Here is a 19595-nt window from a genome sequence, read left to right on the forward strand (position 1 = left end):
AAATGAGGTCAGAATGTATTACTTTTGATGGAAAATGTCACACCATCCCTCTTGAGCTGTTGTCATTTTCCTTGAATGTGACGGCCTATCTCTGCGGCGCAAGAATTGCGAAACATTTGGAAAACAATGCCTTTTCTTATCTGAAATGAATCGTTGTCGGTGAAAATGAAATATGCATACAGCGAACACAATGTCTACATGCACGGGAGAGATGGCTTTCACAGATCTGAAGAACACTGGCTGGCTGTTGTGATTAAGCTGGTATTTTAACATGACTGTGGTGGGGGGAAAAAAGGAAGAGAAGAGCTGGAGAGATCAGTACTGAAATGTAATTTTAAAGTCTCTTTTGCAAGGACTAACTCCCTGAGGCTGATGAAACACTCGACTGTCATTTTTTACCGTAAGATATAAGATCAGTGTGCCAGAAAAGAGACAAGTAAGAAAGTTGATTTCTTCTCTTGGTGTGATAGTTAAGACTAAAGGAAATTGCCCTGCACTTGAACTCTATGGAAGCAGCTCGTGTAGTGGTTCATTATCCTCAGTGTCTCATTTCCACCAAACCACATGGACCAGTCAGCTGGGCCTGGCTGTCAAGTGGGAGGGGGGGGGGGGGGGGGGGGGCTGAGGAAAGGACGCTCATGTTATCTCCTGTATTGACCCCTACAGAAGATGTATAAGCTTTCTTTTTCGAGATCACTGAGCTTCCCTCCTGTCACTACCCCATTGATCCACCAAGCAAATGACCTGTCTTTCTTTTTCGCTAATGAAAAAGGACGTGTTTACCACCTGACAGAATCACTCGTGGGATGAAGAGAGAGGGGCGTGTGGGTCTGTTGAGAGTGTGCTTTCTCTCTTCATGTCGTGACCTGGCATTAGTGAGGCAGAGACTCGGCTATTGCAAGCTGTAAGCCACCGCTTATAATGATCCCGTCCTAATGGTGTCTGCTGGGGTAGCATTTAAGCATTTAGAATGTGGCCACGCGCATTTCATTTCAGAAGGGAAAACATTTCAGATTGTATTGTAGCTGAATGGAATGTTGCTGCCAAACCTTGTGTGTCAGTACAGTGTGATTATATGGCAAATTAAACATTTATATTTAAAAAAAAAAAAAGGAACCCTGCGTGTGGTCTGGTGTCACACAGGACTCTCTGGCTCTCCCACACTCAGCTGTTGGTTTTGACAGGCAGGCTCTGGATGGGGCCCAGGCCCAGCACGATGATGGTGAGTCAGCCAGGGTCTGCTGCTCTGCTGGTTCTGGTGGGAGCAGTGGGGCCGCTGACTCCCAGAAATAGGGAGAGAAATAGAATAGAAATAGGCTACGAGCTGTCGCTCTGTCTCAGAGGCACCAGCAACGAGCAGTCAGGGAAGCTTTATTTGATCATTTGTAATGCTCAGCTTCTGCGCCGAAGGTGTAGCAGTTTCCTTTTTTTGATTTTTTTTTTTTAATATTTAATTCCCGAGTCTTACTGTTTTCATTCATCTCTGCTTTTAAGTACCTATATTTAGCCTAAATACCAATCTATTCCCTCCCAAACCTAGTGTATTTATCTCTGAGAGAACCGCTGCTGTGGAAGCCAGGAGACCTGCTCTGCTGTTTAAAATGTGGTCCGCTATCAGGTGCTGTTCTGAGTTTATCAGGTCCGTCTGACTTTGTGAGGGACGTGTGGTGCGCTGTGTGCGGCGGCAGCGAGGGAGTGGGCGGACAGGGCGCCCCGCTCCGCTGGGCCGTCAGCCGTGTAATGCGCCTTTCATGCCCCGCCCACCTGCGCTGCCGGCACCGCCTCCTCCCAATGAGCCGAAGTCCCTGACCGCTCCGGGGGAAAGGCCGAGTGAGTGCCTCCGCGGAGCAGCCGCGGCGCGATAATGAATGTGTGCTGTTGAGTCGCAGGACACCGTGGTGATTTATACAAGTATTAGTTCCCCCCGCCACCTCACCGCCACCGCCATATTCACTCTCCGGGCCAGTTGGTCCCTGTGTCCTTTGTTCCTAAGTCAATGTGACAGCCTCACCCTTTAGCTGCTCTGTCAGACACTGCTGTTACATTGCGTGCTGATGTCTCTATCACTGAGCGCCGCGAGCTCTCTTCGGCTATCCACAGCACTCCAGTAAAGGACTGTAAGGGATTGTTCCATGTAACCGCAGTGCTTTTTGCCGTTAACTTAGCGTAATGAAATTGAAGCAGTTGTTAGTTTCTCATTTCTAACACATTGCAGTAGCTGTCAAAGTGAATTTCTTGCCAAAGAGCCGTAGAAATGGATATGCATACTCAGCCATGCTTTTTGACCTGAACTGCACCATTGATCTGAGTCCTTCTGAAGGCATAAGATAATAGTATAACATCGCTTGTCACTGTGCCTGCAGGTTTGAGGCTAGATTTGAGGTCATGAGTTGGCCATCCCAGTCACCTGGCTTAAACTACAGTACAATGAGATCCATTTGGACAAAACTGCAGCCAAGTTACAGCACCTAGTGGGAGCACTGGACTGCTCTGAGCACCACAGGGGATGCACCGCCACAGCAACACCTCTAGATTTCATTCAACAGCATGCCAAGCAGGTGTGAGGCCTTCATTAAAGCTGAAGGGGGATCTAAAAGATGTTACACCAGTGGTTTATTGTTGGATTCTTTTTTTTTTTTTGATTGGTTTCATTTATCACCTCTTCCTTGATCAAGCAGTTATCATTCAGGCATTTAATTTTTTTTTGGCTGCAGGAGTTATGAGTTTGTTCTTCTCTGACCTGAGATAAACATTTTTTTGCAAGAAAAAAGAGCCCTTAAGGGAGCAAACAGGCTGCAGCGGGAGAGTAAAGAAGCCTAACCTCACCTGAGACCCTCATTCTGTCACTGTAATCCTGCTGTTTCCCCACTTCGTAATTCCTTTCTGACAGGGAAAGGGTGGCTAGTGCTTACCACCAAATGACACAGTAGGGTAGAACAAAGGCAGTAAAGCTAATATGGCAAACAAATGAATAAATAACTGACCAGCACGGTAATAATACACTTTAATTATCCAGTAAATAGCGTGAGTAGGTGTGGAGCATGAACATGGAATGGCCAGACGGAATCCAATTTTAAAAACTGACAGTTAAAGTGGGCAGAAACTGAATTACTACAACAGGAGAGGAACAGAGAACCAGTGCAAAGGTTAAGTAAGCAGTCGTTCTGATGCTGCATCTCTGGACTATGGATTACCAGGCTTGATTGAGGGAGGAGTGACCCGCCTGAAGCACTGGGAAGCAGATAAAATCCCGAATGACAGCGATGTTGCTTTCTTCTTGCCTGCGCTGTGTCTGTCCTTGCGGTGTGTCATACAGGGAGCTGCCTCAGTCACATTAATACTGGAAAACCAGCCTCTCTACCTTAAGGCTTGTGCAGAGCTGTCTTCCACTGATGCATATGATGTTTGTGGAAGAGGCAGACGCATCTTTAACTCTTGCTGTGTCGGGCTTCTCAGAGGGAGATGTAGCCCAGCGCTCTCCGCTGTCCTCCCCAGCGCGGGCTGCATTTGATGGGCTGTTTCATGCTCTCTGCCAGCCTCCTCTCCTCCCAGCACGGCTGCCTGACTCTTGACAGCGTCTTAATAGAGAAAACACTGGGCTTTTTTACGCTCCATAGAAAAAAATCTGTATAATGTACAATTTATACGGTGTCATCAAACCATATCCCCGTGGCAGAATGCTTTGCGTGTGTGTGTGTATGTGTGTGTGTGTGTGTGTGTGTGTGTGAGGCTTTGGGTTGAAAAGAAACAGATTTTTAAAAATATTCACATCTGCGTATGTTGAGTATTTGCACTGGTTATCATTTTGAGGGCTTTCTTTTATGGGTAGTGACAAGCCTGTCTGAGGGCACAGTGGAATTCCCTTCAGACTTTCCCAGCCTAATACAGTTAGAGATATCTGGTCTGCCTTTGTGGTTCAGCGAATTTGCAGGGGAAGTGCCTGTTTAGTGCTGCCTGTGATGGAAAGGTCAAGTGTGCACCGTGAGGACTGGTGAGGAGGATTTTTGAGTGACTTTGTATGTACACTTTGAGTGTATTTGACTGTATTTCTTGTCACCTGTGTGTTCCAGGGTGTCCAGGGCAGCTGCGGTCCTGCTGTCTGACCCCTGCTTCCAGCTGCACTCCATACAGCACCTCCTGGGCAAGAGCGAGACGGCTACTGGAGGGGGTCCCCCACCGCCCTCCGATCGCAAGCACTTTTCCCTGCATGCCTGTGAGTGACATTCGCCCCTGTGCACGGCAGCTCCCGGGGTCACACCTGTGCATTAGAATACTGCACACAGCAGAAGAAAGTAGTAGATGCAGTGTACTGTTGGGGTGGTTCCAGGAACAGAAAGTACAGGCATGTCTTACCATCTCTGCCCCTGTATTTCTTTTTTTGATTGAACATTGCTTAATGCGTTTTGCCCAAAGACGACTACAAGGGTGTAACACTATGATGTGTGATTGTAAGCACAGTTTGATAGGGGATTCTTCTTTATTTAATCTGCAGTTTTGAATGAGATGGACAGAAATTAAAACACTGACAGCAGAGAATGTAGCTGATTGGTTGATTCATAACATTCAAAATGTCAGAGGTGCCATAATGATTAACTGTGTATACTTATGATTATGTATACTTATGACGAAGAAGGGTTATGACCATTACTTAGAGCTGACAGAGGTAGTATGAATGCTTCATTCAACCCACTGAGTAAAGTATTGATAAATCATTATGAGAAAAATAATATTTACCCCACCCCCACCCCCACCCCCACCTGATTTGGCCCCATCTGGTTTCTTGGAGACAAAAAGAGCTGAATCGGTGTTAAATTTATTGTTTTATACATTGTCTTTATTAATATTTTATTAGTATCTCCACAGTGAGATCCATATTTCTGTATTTTATTTTCGGTATCATACACAAAGATACCTGAGCTTCTATGACTTTAGCCTGTCTTCCTCTCCTGCCGACCAACAGACACACACGCACGCACGCACGCATGCACACACACACACAAACAAAAACAGAGAGACACATCATCTCACAGTCCTCACAAGCATGAGCACACACACACACACACACGCGCACACACACACACACACACACACACACACACACGCACGCACGCACGCACACACACACACACACAGTGCCTGGAAGCAAAGTCCTCGACTTTTCTTTCCTAAAGTTTTTGACTTTGGGACTTTCACCTGATCCCCACTTCCTGTGACTGTCTGCATCAGCCCTGCATTTATCTCTCTCAATCTCATCTTTCTGTCTGGTTGTTTTTTTCACCATGTAAAAAAAAAAAAGAAACTAGTTTGCCTCCAAATTTTTTGTAACAGTGGAGAAAATCAATAGGATGATGTCGACTCTTTTGGATTTCATGCAGTGTAAATGAAAGCCTTGGCGTGTCTGTTTGTCTCATTGAGGCCACCGTACCTCTCCAGCAGTAAAGTGCAGCGTGCAGTGTTCCGTTCATTCAGCATTTCCTCTCACGCAGTTCGGCTTACTGTGTAGGACACAGGGTTTAGATCAGATCTGTTTTAGTTTAGCGTGTTTGCCGTACCTACCGCATCCACTGTTCTCTGCCAGGACCAAGCGCACGCACTGCCAATATGATATTTGTTATAGGATCTGCTCTGTGCACCCCAACCAAACCCAACCCAACCCACACACACACACACACACACACACACACACACACACACACACACACACACACACAGTAGGCCTGTGTGTGAGTTTGCATAACAGGAACTTTTTATTGTGACTGGAAAAAGCCGTGTGCCTGCACTGTTAGATTTCCTCGACTCTAACTCCCTCCCATCTGTGAAGGGGCTCCCCTGATGACCAGCTGCCCGGCAGTGCTGTAGACATACATCTAAAACATTTCTTTCTCAGTTCTGCTCTTAATGCTGTCTTTTTAATTCCAGTTAAGGTCAGAAGTTTTTTACTTGGTACAATGAAACTGCTTTAGTATCTATCTATCTATCTATCTATTTATCTATCTATCTATCTGCCTATCTGCCTATCTGTCTGCCTGTCTGCCTGTCTGCCTGCCTGCCTGCCTGCCTGCCTGCCTGCCCGTCTGTCAGGTATGCAATCCTCCAAACCCCATCACTGTGTATGTCCCTTTTGGGGTTTCCTTCAGAAACAGCCACAAAGACCTTGGTGTCTCTGCAGAAATTTGCTTCTTTACCATCTGCCTTCATTTGAGCAAAGAATTCAGACAACCACACAATACATGGCCTAACTTGGACCATTTTGCATGTTTTTCTTTTTCTTCTTTTTCTTATTCTGCTTCTTCTCCATCTTAATTTTTCTGGCACATTTTAGAACAAAAAGAAACTAAATTCTATAGCGGCAAAATCTCCTGCTAATGGCATTTTCAATGGAAATTGTTGATTGCGCCAACAGAGATGGCAAGCACCAGTTTTTTAAGTATTGGCTGACTATCAAGTTAATATTTTCAGTTCATTATGTGCAGGACACATTCTGCCTCATCATTCACTTGGTCAGAATAACTTCCAAGCTTTGAACAGCGTGAAAGTAAGAGTTTTATGGAAAAAACTTAAGCATTCTCCTATCAATTGCAAGACAAAAGCTCATTCTGATGTGCTCTGTAAAACCTGAAAGCAGACATGAGTCAGGTCTCTGACGCTACTCTCTCTGCCACTACATTGTCACAGTTTTGCCAGTAGCACTAATAAGGCTTCTCACTATGGATATCTGCGGCACCCACCAAATAGAACATCATGTACATACTCATTAGAGCTAATTCAAGTGTCAGAAAGACAAAAGACGACATTAAGAAGGCTAAAAATCACTGATACTATTTAACCAGAGAAGTCGCTGTTAGCTTATCTTATTTTTGGTACTATAAAATGTAAAAGCTGTACCACATTCCTGTCTCTATCCCTAAATTCTCAACTTAAGAGAGACTATGAATGTGTCATGACTAAACACCCATTGACAAACAGTGCTGCTGATGATGCAGTCCAGTGATACCACCACCATTCCTCTCCATTACACCAGCTCATATGCATCATATCATTCAAACCCAAACATAAAGTACAAATGAGAAAAATAAAAGGCCTGCCATTGATAGCAAAATGAAGCCAGGATGCACTAAACAATTTGGTGCACATCACTTTGACCGTGCTATATATGTAGATCATGACTATAAATTCAGCCTTTCCGTAAACACATCACACATCAGAAAAAGGGTACACAGTGGACACCAAAGGGCTGATTGAGGATTTGTAAACATGCTCATTTGCAGTCATGGCTGAAATGGATTCTCTGTGACACTTGATACACATCGGTGACGTCTGGTGAAACCTTTTCAACACGGCTGCGTGCTCCTCGCCACAAGGAGCCTGTTCCTCTGACATGCTCCGCTCGGAGGAGGTTGCCATTCTCCTCTGTTCCCATGGGGACCGAGGAGTCTCCATGGACACCCGGGTCGGCTGCAGTGCTTTCCCCTGCCACGATGTCGTTTGCTCTCAGGCTCCTTGTATTAGGTTGCTTGCGTCTCCTCGCTCATCATGTGGTATTTATTGATTCACCTTTATAGATCCTGTTTATAAATACATTGCTACGTGTTGGCCACAGCGCACAGAAATAGTTAAGCTTCTGGCAGAGTGGTGCATTCAGAAAGCGATTTGAGTAGATGTCAGGATTTTAACAGGAATAAGTGGGCCAACAAAGCCACCATTTGATCTAATTGGATTGCTCGTTTGCAGTGTATTTTATGCAGTGGAAAGAAAGGAAAGTCACATAATGAACGAGTTCCTCTCGGTTTCCCCGGTGCTGACAGCTGGACTTCCAGGGCATGTTTGTGCCTCTCCCCTGATGTAGCTCTTCATTAAGAGCTTACACATGCAGGGCAGGTGTTGCACTATCTGCATTAATCAAAGGGTGCAAATGATTCTAGCAATCTATTGACTCGCAGGCCCAGCCAAATTGTGACACTTATTTGGGGATTGAATAAAATTTTTCCCTTAGTTTCTTTGATAGTGAATTGATTATATTGTAGTCTGTTTCAGAGATGTTTTTTTTTCATTTTGTCATGGTCCTCTTATTTCTCTTTGAAATAGTTTGGTGAGTGAAAACAGAGCCACATCTCTCCACTGTTTTATAAGTGATATTAGTGAACACATGAATAAATGATGCCAGTAGAAATAGTAATAAAAGCAATGGCCACAGTTGCTTTGAGGGCGATCATATTCATTATGTTTTTATTAAGGTTTTATTTAAATGTCTCTTGCTGAAATCAATCACAGAGATTCACAAGTAGGCGTGTAGCACGGTCAGAAAGCATGGAAGGGTGCTACATGTCCATTTGAAAGGGTGCTTGTGTGATGTGGACCAGGGCAGGGAGGCCAGCAATGCATTATAGATGAGTATCTGAGCTAGCGTAAAGCTCACTGCACTCAGAAACAAGCTCTCTCAAAACAGACACTCGGTAGAAGAACGAAGAATAAAAATTTAGAACAAATACAAGGCGCAGTGTCAAGGTTTCCCACCCTATCCCACTTCAAATGCCCCCCCCCCCCCCATCTTATGCCCTAGCATAATGCCCCTGTGACCACCAGCCCTCTTCCTTAGAGAGAATGGGAACACTATTTTCCGTGGGGTGTGAGGTGCACTCCACATGTCCCTGGAGATCAGCACTCCTTTCCTGAAGCTTTTATGGCTGTTTATTAATCACTGCATAGGTTTTTCCTGACTGGCAATAATCCCTTAAGAACCTGTTATTACAAGCCTGTCCTTATTTATTGTCGGGTCATTATTGTTAATATAATTGTTATTAGTAGTAGCAGTATTGTTAGTGTTATTTATTGTTCTTGTCTATGGTCTTTATTTACTGGGCCCTGTATTTATTGACCTCCTTGTGGTTATAAAATGCATCTATTAACAAAAAGGTTGAGAGGAAATTAGTACTGATTAGTGGAAGCTGTATTTCCAGAAGCAGACCTGAAATAGATTGGTGAAAGTGACATGTGACAGTGAGATCAGTATTCATGTTACAGTACAGCAGTACTACCCAGTACCCAGTAGAGCTGGGTAAATACATGAATACCAAAAAAAAAAAAAAACAAAACAAAAAAGCCCGAACTTTCATAATGGTGTGTGGACAAAAAAAGGCTTGTTCTGTTTACGGATGAAATCTTCAATTTCAATTGAATTGCTATACATAGAGAAAGTGTTTGACGTTTTTGAAGTTTATTTACATGCAATACAGGAGCTACATTCTGGGTTGTCAAATCAAGCAGGATTGGACTTATTTCATCTCTCTTGATGAGGTCAACAGAACTTTATTCATAACAAATTTATTCTCAGGATGCTAATTTAGGAGTTCCCAAAATAACGGAGGATGTTTTTTTCTGACCCGCTTTTTCACTTTCTGGAGAAAAAAAAGTGGCCCATCACACACGTGGCCTTTTGAATGTGTCCCTGAGAGATGCTTTGTAAATGTCATTTCATATGAAAGTGAGCAGATGTGTCACTCCAGCTGTTTCATTACAGATGGCACATGCACTGTGTGCTATTTGGTCTGCCTCAAAAGAAGACACTTGAGGTGTGACTTTCTGAAATCTCTCAGTCCCACATAACTGTCGGTGACCTCCAGGCTGCCACAATAGTGGTCATTGACTGTCAGCATAAACTAGAAATCAAAAAATGGAGGGAGCAGAGAAGGTGATTAAAACGTGGCTCCTGGGAAGCAACTTTGATGTTCGAAAAACTCAGTAAGTGGAGGAGTGGGGTGGGGGGTGGGTTTGGGGGTAATTAAAAAAAAGGAAAGAAAAATAAAAATTCAAATGGAAGGACAACCCAGGTCACTCTAATGAGGATTAATCAAGCCAGTCGTTACTCCCCCCACCACTGTATGACTGGTGTTAGCTGTAGTCTGCTAATCACAATTTTGTTAATCTTAATACAGCAGCAACGAGCCAGCATAGCCCTGGCTGAACAGCACAGCACACCTGTCAGGGATGGGGTAGGGTCTGGCTGGTTGTGCCTGTGTGTGGGGAGATGAATTGGTCAGACCTCTGCACCCAAACTTTACTGTACCACGCTCTTTCAGAAGCCGTGACACGGCCGAGTTGACAGAGCTCATTTTGTGATCGGATCAATCATCTCTCGCTGCTGTGTATCTCAGTTCGATTCGGCCATTTTTGATCCCTTGAGCCTCATACTTGGGATGTTTCTGCAGTGATTGACAGTGTCAAGGCCAATTTAGTAGTTTTCGAACTGGACAAGCATGAAATTGCAAAGGGAGGGAGCGGAACAGTAGAGGAATGGATTGCAGAGGAATGGAGTGCCTTTTAGCCCCACAAGCTGTATATTAATTATCAAACAAATCTGAATTCCCCATCCAAACGGGGTGGACCAGGGTCCTTAGCCACGGTCCACCATGCTGCAATTAGCCAGCAGTGCCTGGAGGGAGATCGGGTTATTGATAGATGGGATGTAATAAGTGTAATAAAGGCAAACTGTGAATGTATTTCTCAGGGCATTGGGCGCTCTTATTATCAGTCTCGCCTGCTCTGTGTTCTGAAAGAAGACTGGAATTCCAATTATATCTGTAATGAAATAATCACAGTCTTCCTCTGCAATACAGAGTTCGGTATGCAGTCTGGCCTTCTTTTATTATTTCTGTGCGTTTGCATGAATCATTTATGAGTAACTTTTCAGTGTCCAAGTGCACATCTCCATTCTTTTGCAGGAAATGCATAAAGGTCAAAGCCTCCTCCACCTGCTTCAATCTCGGCACACAGTCACACTTTGTCAGTGCTGTTGTTTCACGGTTATGACTGATAAAACAGTATGGATTTACTGTGATTGGACTGCTGTAAACAAAATGGAATATACTTCTTTACATTACACTTACTTTTATTTGTTTAGCAGATGCTGTCTGGAACAACATACAAAACTTATTGTTGTACATCTTATCCATTTTTACAGCTGGACATTCAGGATAAGCACCTTTCCAAAGGGTACAGCAGCAGTGCCCCACCTGAGAGCTGAACTGGCAATCTTTTGGGTTGAGAGTACTGCTTCTTACCACCATTCCACAACACCGCCCGAATATATCTATGTAGAGCATGGTCAGATACTAGCCCTGTGTTTTGTGTTGTGTTGTGGTGTAATTACTGTGTTGGGTCATGTTGTGTAAGAGTGTGGTGCTCCTTTGTAATGTGTATATGTGGTGTGTTTTACAGACACTGATTACATCAGCGCAGAGGAGGAGCAGAAGGTGGAGCAGATGTTGACCTTCTTGACAGAGGAATCCAAGCAGGCAGCGGCCAGTGCAGCAGTGAGTTGGGCAGGGGTTGGGCTTTTTGGGGGAGGGGGGTGGTCCATGGGATCTGATTGGCTAATAGAGTTTGCCCAGCTCGTTGTTCAAAGCAACATTGACCAGTAGAAATTAGACCAGTAGAATTAGGTATGTAACGCTATCCAAACATTGTGACATACCAAATTAATTTTATGATAAAAGTTGACCCAGGATATAACTGAGATGTAGATGGTTGGTTGGTGGGGGGGCGCCTCCCATTTTATCAGTTCACTGTCACTAAGGACTGGCTTTCTGAGGCATGCAGAATGGAGTTCCCAGTCCATTTATTTTGTATATCTGACATGAAAAATATTGGATATGATGCTACATTAATTACATTAGGAACGGCTCCTGTACCGCTTCAGTGTGCAGGAACTTTCAGGCACATACCTGGCAGATGACTGCTGTTGTGTTTGTACAAAACTGTCACGGTTTTTAAAAGAAGTTCATGGTACTTTGCACAGTGTAATAAATCTTGTCTTATCAAAATTCCTTACAAGCGAATGGGAACTGTGCCGGCACATTGCGAGCAATTCAAGATGACTCCTAACGTGCTGCATAATATGACTGACCAGTTGGGTCACTTCTGTGTCCAATCTGTTATGGGCCATACTGCACTGTGGCTTGCAGGAATGCCTCTGAGTGATTTCCGTGGCTTTATGTTCAGGCCAGGCAGAGTGCTCCATGAGGAACCTGTGGTTTTGTCTCAAAGTAATGGCTGCACATCCGTCTCTTTGGTGTGTCCAGACCTTGTGCCCTTGGGGAGTGCTCTGTGCGTACCGCAGAGGTAGCCTGGAGAACAATCTCAATGCTTCCTCCTCTGCAGTGCGCAATATGATACCTCCTCCTGCCCGCCATGAAGGCCCTTGTCTGATGAGAGACCCATTTGAGCAGGGAGGCTAGGATTACGCAGAAACCACTAATTTTCTTTTATGGTGCACTTTAAAGCTATCAAGAATAATGCATTTGTGCAATTTTTAATGTCCTTCCTACATCTTTTGTAAATGTACGTGTGTGTATAAGTGTTATTGTGGTAAACTAGTGTGTTGGTGTTATCTTCCTGAGCCTACTGGGTTGTCCTCTCTGTGTACCAGGCAATATCTGATGCAATTCAGAGCCTGAAGTTGAAACTTGTTTTTGAGGAGACTTGGCTGAATTTAGTATGTTTTGGAGTGAAGAGTATTAATATATTTCTTTTCATACCTTGTCCCTGACCCACCACAGACATTCACCTGGCTGATGCATACCAACCATTTTGTGCCAGAATGCTAAAAGTAAAGATTTACAGTGTTTAACCAACTACATAGGGATTGATCAGATAGCCAGACTGAGATACCGGGCGTTAAATACCATGGTTACTACAGCGATTTGAGACCATGGTTTGACATCTCATCTCAAGTATAGCATCTCCTACAGCACATTGTCCCCATCACTGTACTGTGACACTGGGTTTCCTCTTGTTTGAGAGGGAAGACTGCTCTGTATTTGTCTACCAGCACCATTCCCATCTAGGCATTATTCAAGCCCAACCCCATTTAGCCTCAGCCATTTTAAAAGAGAGGCTGACAGGATGGTATGGTGCCAGGCCAAAGTGATTCTCATTCATGTGTTGAGTGCTCTGTTGTGGATATGGTTCCCTTAATGCAGTGGTTTCTCTGCCCCTTACAGTAATGCAGTTTGTCTTGAAAGTACTCATATCAAGAAAAATGTGTGAACAAATGCCCGATGTTTTATTCTCTTGTCTTGACTCTTATGTTGTTTTCATTTCCACTGTTGCCTCACCACAATTTAAATTTTTTACATTTACACTGGCAATCTGGTACATTTAGCAGCACAAAGCACATTTTGGAAACGCGTCCAAATATGAATGTTCCTCCCCATGCATCAGTTGCCCTTGACAACCACAACTGCACATGTGCATGCACTGATTTTGACAATGATTCAACAAGAAATTGAAAAATATGTAGATGAGCATCTAAGAACCATGTACTAATATACCATCATTTAGCTAGTGTACTTCACTCAGGGGGATTTTATGAAAATTCCTGCATTCCTGCATCTGCATCTGTGTCCAATGTGCTCTTTGCTTAGGGACAAAATTGTGCTTGTTCACGACAAATGCTGAAAGCAAGTGACACTTCTGCGGGATGAGGGTGTTCCTATTTGAAAATTAGTTTGTCCCCCGGCAAGCTAATATTAATAGTGACTTTCATACAGTTGGCAGGTTTCATCCCGAAGTCCTCTCCAGTGTGGTGGGTAACTGTCACCATCATTTACGCACTCACCCGGGGGCAATAAATGGTAGATATTTGCGCTCAGATGTGAGCATGCATCAATGGAAGTGGACAGACATGGGTTTTTAATTACATTACATTATTGCCATTTAGCCAATGCTCTTATCCGGAGTGATAAGAGCATCGGACTGTAAGGTTACAGTTTATACATGTTGTCCATTTATACAGCTGGATATTTACTGAGGCAATTCTGGGTTAGGTACCTTGCCCAAGGGTACAGCAACAGTGCCCCAGCGGGGAATAGAACCAGCAACCTTTTGTTTATGAGCCCTGCTCCTTACCACTACACTACACTGCCACCCCAGTTAGGCAAGCAGACTAGGCCCTCATTGGATGGCTAGTTTGGGATTGCTGTTTTGGGAATTAGGCCAGGGCACTAGGCTTTGCAGTAATCATCATGGGATTTTTTTTTATTTATCACAGGGACCTTTTTTTTTAGCTGTCATCAAAAGGAGGATGCCTCCTACAGTACCTCACAGCATCCCCATCATATAACTGGGCATTGATGTGTACTTTGTCTAGGTTGAAACTTGCCCACCAACGCAACCTACACGAGTAAGATGTTTGTAGAGGGAGAGAGATAGAGAGAGAAGGGAGAGAGAGGTAGAGGCAGAGCTAAAGACCGAGAGGAGGGAATACCTTACTCACAGAGGAATTGCCTGACTTGAAAATGATTTCTAAATGTGGACATTGTGCAGGGCATTCCACAGTTCTGACCCACAACAAAAAATGGGGTTAAAGCTCTACAACACAATGGGATTGCACTCAATAGACAACTTGTAGACTCTTTAGAACTTATCTTTCCTATCAAGTCTTGATTCTGTGCTTCCTAGTTGGGACTTAGTGAGTTATGACGTACAATTACAGCATAAATTCTGATTGTATCCTAAAATAATCCTGAATATATAAATATATAAAATATATTTCTATGATATTTGAATTTCATTCCATACCCTTTTTGACTTTAATCACCATAACCATTGATGTTGAGAGTCATTTGATTTTGAATATTTTCCAAATGAGCACTACATCAGTATTTCCTTGAAAGGACTTCAAGCTGTTCTATTTTCTCATTTGAAGGCCGAAGGTTTTTCATGTTTTCTTCGTTTGTTGATCTCCTAACACTAACGTACCATACCCGTTCAACATAGCTGTCTGCGAGCTCGCTGCTTCACTAGCTGTATTTACAAAATGAAGATAAACATGACAAGTGCGATTTACTATTGTGTAAAGCATTTTATCTGTCGGTGTACTGCACACATAATGAATGCCGTTTGAACGAGGTGACCGGCGCCACCGGCATTGCCTCTGCTTTTCAGGTGGTGTAAGCAACCATTGATGATAACCGCTGTCCGAATTTTTCCATTCTGTAGTTAATAGGGATGTAACGATATATATCTAATTTCGTGATAAAATGTCTCGATGCCGTCGTGGGACTGTGACAAAATCTACCAGGATATTACATGGTTATTTCGCTAGTGTAGCTGTGTCCTGCTGTCTCTCCTTGTCGAAATTTTTATTGTTTTTGCTTTGGAGTTGTACATACATAGTTCAGTCATTCTTTGCCAAAGACAATTCATGCCAATTTTTTTGCACATGCTTAGGTTATGGCTGGTTACTTTTATTTTATTTTATTAAAGATGGAAAGCAGAAGCACTTTAAGTTAAAAGGAAAAACAAATTTTATACGAATAATAAATGCTGATTTATTATTTAGTAAAGGGCATTTTTTGAAGTCATCATTCTTCATCGGTTTTTAATATTGTGATAAATATCGTATCGTGGACTTTTTATCGTGGTATTATCGTACCGTGAGTTTTTGGTATCGTTACATCCCCAATAGTTAAATCTATAAGCAAGAGAATCACCTTCAGTATGAACCATTTAGGACTAGATCAGAGGTGTCTTAGCACAACACAGGACACAGAAGGAAGATGGCAGCTGGTGCCGGTATATTAACCTGTGAGCAGGTTTTGACAGCGTAACCTCCTATGCTAATGAGCCGGTCCTGCAGTCTCAGTCAGTGCCCTCCTGGGACACGTCACCCATCTCCACTGACAGGGAGCCAGAACGGTTGGAGGCGATACAGGGATGCACCGCTCCATAGCCTGTTTATTAAATCATTATAGTGTTTGAAAAGCTGTCAGACTGCCCAGGAGCTTAACATCTAGTTAGGTCTTTGGTTTTTTTTTTTTTTTTTTTCCACGGTCCCCTACATTCGTTTATGTAGGTTTGCCAAGAACAACAGCTTTTGAAGTCCACCCAGGCATACCGCTCTGTGCCAAACCTGATTTGTGCCCAATCTGAGAGAGGCCACTGTTGTTTTTCTCTCGCTGTGAGTGGGCAGGGATGGAAGGGAGGCGGCAGTGCGGCTATCTCGGCGTCTGAGGGATGTGGTAAAGTAGCATCTGATTACCAGTAATTGTTCTGCCTGAGCTGACCTTTCTCTCCGCCATGCAAAGAACAGAGCTTTCATCACTGCTTATTGCTGTTCCATTAGCTGTCCCTTCCCATTTGTCAAGCAGTGCTGTTTACTCTTGCTGTGTAAAAAAAAAAAAAAAAAATCTTTTGTCCTTTCACACCTGTCTCTCTGTTTTATATACATGTTTGCCTGTAGTCTATTTGTCAATGTATAGTTATCTACCTAGCTATCTGCACAGACAATTTCAATAATTTTAATTGCTGAGATATTGTTGTTTACTCTTCTGTCCATATGTCTCTGAAACAGCTGGAATAATTACATACAGTAGGTGGTGCCCTCACCAGATTTGTGGCATCCGTACAAACCCAAACATAGAACGTAAAAGAATGAACAGCTCTCTCTGCCTCTGGAAAAAGATAGAATATCAAGGTGAATGTGTCCGGGGAAAAAAAATGAGTTTGAACTACAGCTCCCTGGGAAAGCCCACCGCAATTACCTGGCCTTTTCACTGAGAAGTTCTTGCCTTCAGGAGAGTTGCAATTATCCTCTTGATGGCAAACAAATTCCCTCTCAGTGCATTCAACATAGAGAGACTTGGAAGAGATTCAGAAGGGACATTTATTTGCATTTGTGTGACAAAGACAAATATCTTTTGAGATAAAGATATATGGAACCAGCATACAAGAACAGTTCTGTCACATGTATGAAAAAAGGCAATCAGGTTCATGTACTGTAGTTCTTTAATCAGACCTGGATTCTGGGGAAAACGCAATGGGCTAAATTCAAAATAACAAATGTTTAGTCTACTGCCAATTGAAAAACAACAGAATAATAGTCATTTTGCAAGTTCCCCAACCTCTGTAGCAATGAAGCAATTTTCAGTTTGTGTATCTGGGAAAAAAAAAGTAAAAATGAGAAATAACCCAAGAATTTCCATTTTATGAAATGAACCAGCAATTTATAAGATGTAGGACTTTGACTTAAAGGTCTACAGCGGGCTTCTGTCACTGTGACTGACTGGCAAATATCCAAACAGAAGCCTTCTCTCAGCCTAATGGCTGAGTGCTTTAGCTCGGAACACAGCCCCTGAGCTGCGGCAGTGTCCCATTACTCCCTGTGCAGCCTCATCAGATTTGCGTTTCGATAGAAGATGCCTGAGATAAAGCCGCTGCTAGAAATGGCCTCATATTTTTAGGCAGTCAGACCCTGTGCCATCCTACTGATAAAGCATCCTCTTTATGTTGTTTTTTTTTTCTGGGGGATTATTTTTATATTTTTTGTGTTTTTCATTGTATCTGCCGTCTGCAGAAATATAATGATTAAACATCTTTTCATACCATGCCGATACCTGGATATGAATGAAAATGTATGGCAGCTTGAATAATCCGAGACAAAATGGGTTTGGCCTCATATTTTTAGATCATTTATATGTATTACTCACGTTATTCTTTTTAAAATGCAGCCATTTTTAAAGTGGTTAATTAAGAATTACAAATGCAGATCTTCTCTGATTTGCTCCCAAATGAAATTATTAGACAATTTTCACCACACCTCCTCCCTGAAAAGCCTTCCTCCCAGTGGTTATATGGTATCTGTGCTGAAAGAGCAGCTCCATATGTGAATCTGACCCCTGGTCCAGGATCTCGCGCACTTTTCTATGGGGTAGGAGTCTGAGGGATAGACCCACCGCCACCATCCCCTGTTAAATCGTTAAATTACCAGCCATCAATATGCACATGCATCAGAAAAGGTCACCCATTGACATCTGGCTCGGGTTTCAAGGTGCACATGGGCCTCTGTCCTACAGCTGCATGAAGCCCCTGAAGGTCTTTGTGTTTTTCACCTGGAAAGTCCTGCTGCCAGGTCCCTGTGGAATCGAGACTGAATATGTGGTGCTGACGCAGCTGCTGTGTGCTGTTAGAGTAATGGGCCTGGACTGGCAGCAGCACTAAATTGAACCTTGTGAAGTACATGAACCTAGATTGCGGGCATTGCAAGGGGTAAAAAAAAAGAAAAGAAAAACAAAAAAACAGCAAAAAAGACAGAGGAGTCAGCAAGAGGGATGTTCTGCTAACTTAGGAGGCTGAATTTTAATTACGGAAAGCGCTCACCTTATTTACCTGACTCACTCATAGTGCAGTCATAGGAGCACAAAGCAATGAGACGGTTTTATAGTGAGACAGGCTTACAGAGATTCCCACAACATGGTAATGTGCATGCCAACAAACCAGCTACACCAAAGCATAGTCAAAATGTACTTTAACACTCATATGCAAAAGAGAAGACGATCATATGTTCGGTCTTTATGAAATGAATAATAAATAAAATTACACTTCCAGAAAGCTATACTGCAGGAATGGATGGCTGCCTTATTGAAAATGTTGAGTGTCTCTTGTTAGGAAGGACCATTTAGGCGCTATTGCTTTCTGTTGTAAAGGATGCCATCAGTTCTACGTAATCTACTTATACAACTGGCTCCTGTTTTTGTACTAATTCAGTTGGGAGTGAGGGGCAGAGGCATGAGCTTGTTAACTGGAATGATCTTGCGCCGTGGCCACTATTCACAGCCTGCAGAGGAGCTGGAAACAGCTGTGGTCGACTGCAGTGTCATGGTGTAAGGAAGCATTAGACATGCATGAACGAGCAACCTTACTTCTGCACAGAACAGACAGCAGAGGTGAGCCTCACCACGCATTTCTGCTTGCATTTGAATTTAGCATTTCAAATACTGCAGGCTCTTGCATGAACCAGAACCAGAATCTGCCGAAAGCTTGTTCTTCATCTTGAGCAGATCAAAGATTAGCAAATTCAATATGAAAAATTCATCACTGTTTTGTCATCGCTTGAGACTACATTCTCCTAAACCGGAAATCAATAGGCTTTCTGTCTTAGGGAAGTGTCAGAGCACAGGTGGTGGAGTAGATAGGATCAGAACAGAAGTTCATTGACTGAGAGATGCCTGTCATTTGGAAACATACCAGCAAAGACAGTAAAATACCTTGCATTAAGCTGAACTTAACTGGGGTCCCAACAAGTACGATCTGTCTTCTCCCTCTGATGTGATACTGAGGTTTGTTTCCTCAGCTCAGCTTAATGAAGCCTTGCACTCCTGTGCAATATGTTAAAAGTTTATTGTCTAGGCCCTTGAACAACTTGCACAATCAGTCGGAAAGCCAGGCCCTGCTGAGCTTCTTTGTGAAATACCTCTCGGTTGTGCCAGATCAGCACATTCAGCTCAGTCAGGGAGAAAGCTATCACAACCATCGCAGAAAGGATGGGAGGATTTTGCCAGCCGCCCCGGGCCCTCTGAATCATATCTGCACTTCCACTGCACATAACTCTAAATTCCATTTAAAAGGGACACCATCATAATTTGCTGAGTCCATCTTTGTGTTAACGGGATATTTAAGATCTTCACATGAAAAAAGATCAAATGAAAGTTTAATCCCTGCGAGTATATATACTATGTGCGCGTGAGTGTGTGTATTTGTGCATGGGTGCATGTGTGTATGCGTGTGTGTGCTTGTGTGTATGTTTTTTAATTCATTAG

At 43.3% G+C, this 19595-nt stretch overlaps 1 protein-coding gene across 3 annotated transcripts in view; it reads left to right on the top strand.

Moving 5' to 3' along the window:
* LOC118779409 (E3 ubiquitin-protein ligase RNF123) overlaps positions 1 to 19595 on the top strand; it is a 103266-nt gene that overhangs the window by 74996 nt on the left and 8675 nt on the right. For all 3 annotated transcript variants that reach the window (XM_036531511.1, XM_036531512.1, XM_036531513.1), the window contains 2 exons: positions 4071 to 4213; positions 11215 to 11309. In XM_036531511.1, coding sequence (XP_036387404.1) covers positions 4071 to 4213; positions 11215 to 11309 — 238 coding nt within the window. The remainder of the gene's footprint in view (positions 1 to 4070; positions 4214 to 11214; positions 11310 to 19595) is intronic.

Source organism: Megalops cyprinoides, chromosome 6, assembly GCF_013368585.1.
Source record: "Megalops cyprinoides isolate fMegCyp1 chromosome 6, fMegCyp1.pri, whole genome shotgun sequence".
In the NCBI taxonomy this organism is placed as follows: Eukaryota; Metazoa; Chordata; class Actinopteri; order Elopiformes; family Megalopidae; genus Megalops; species Megalops cyprinoides.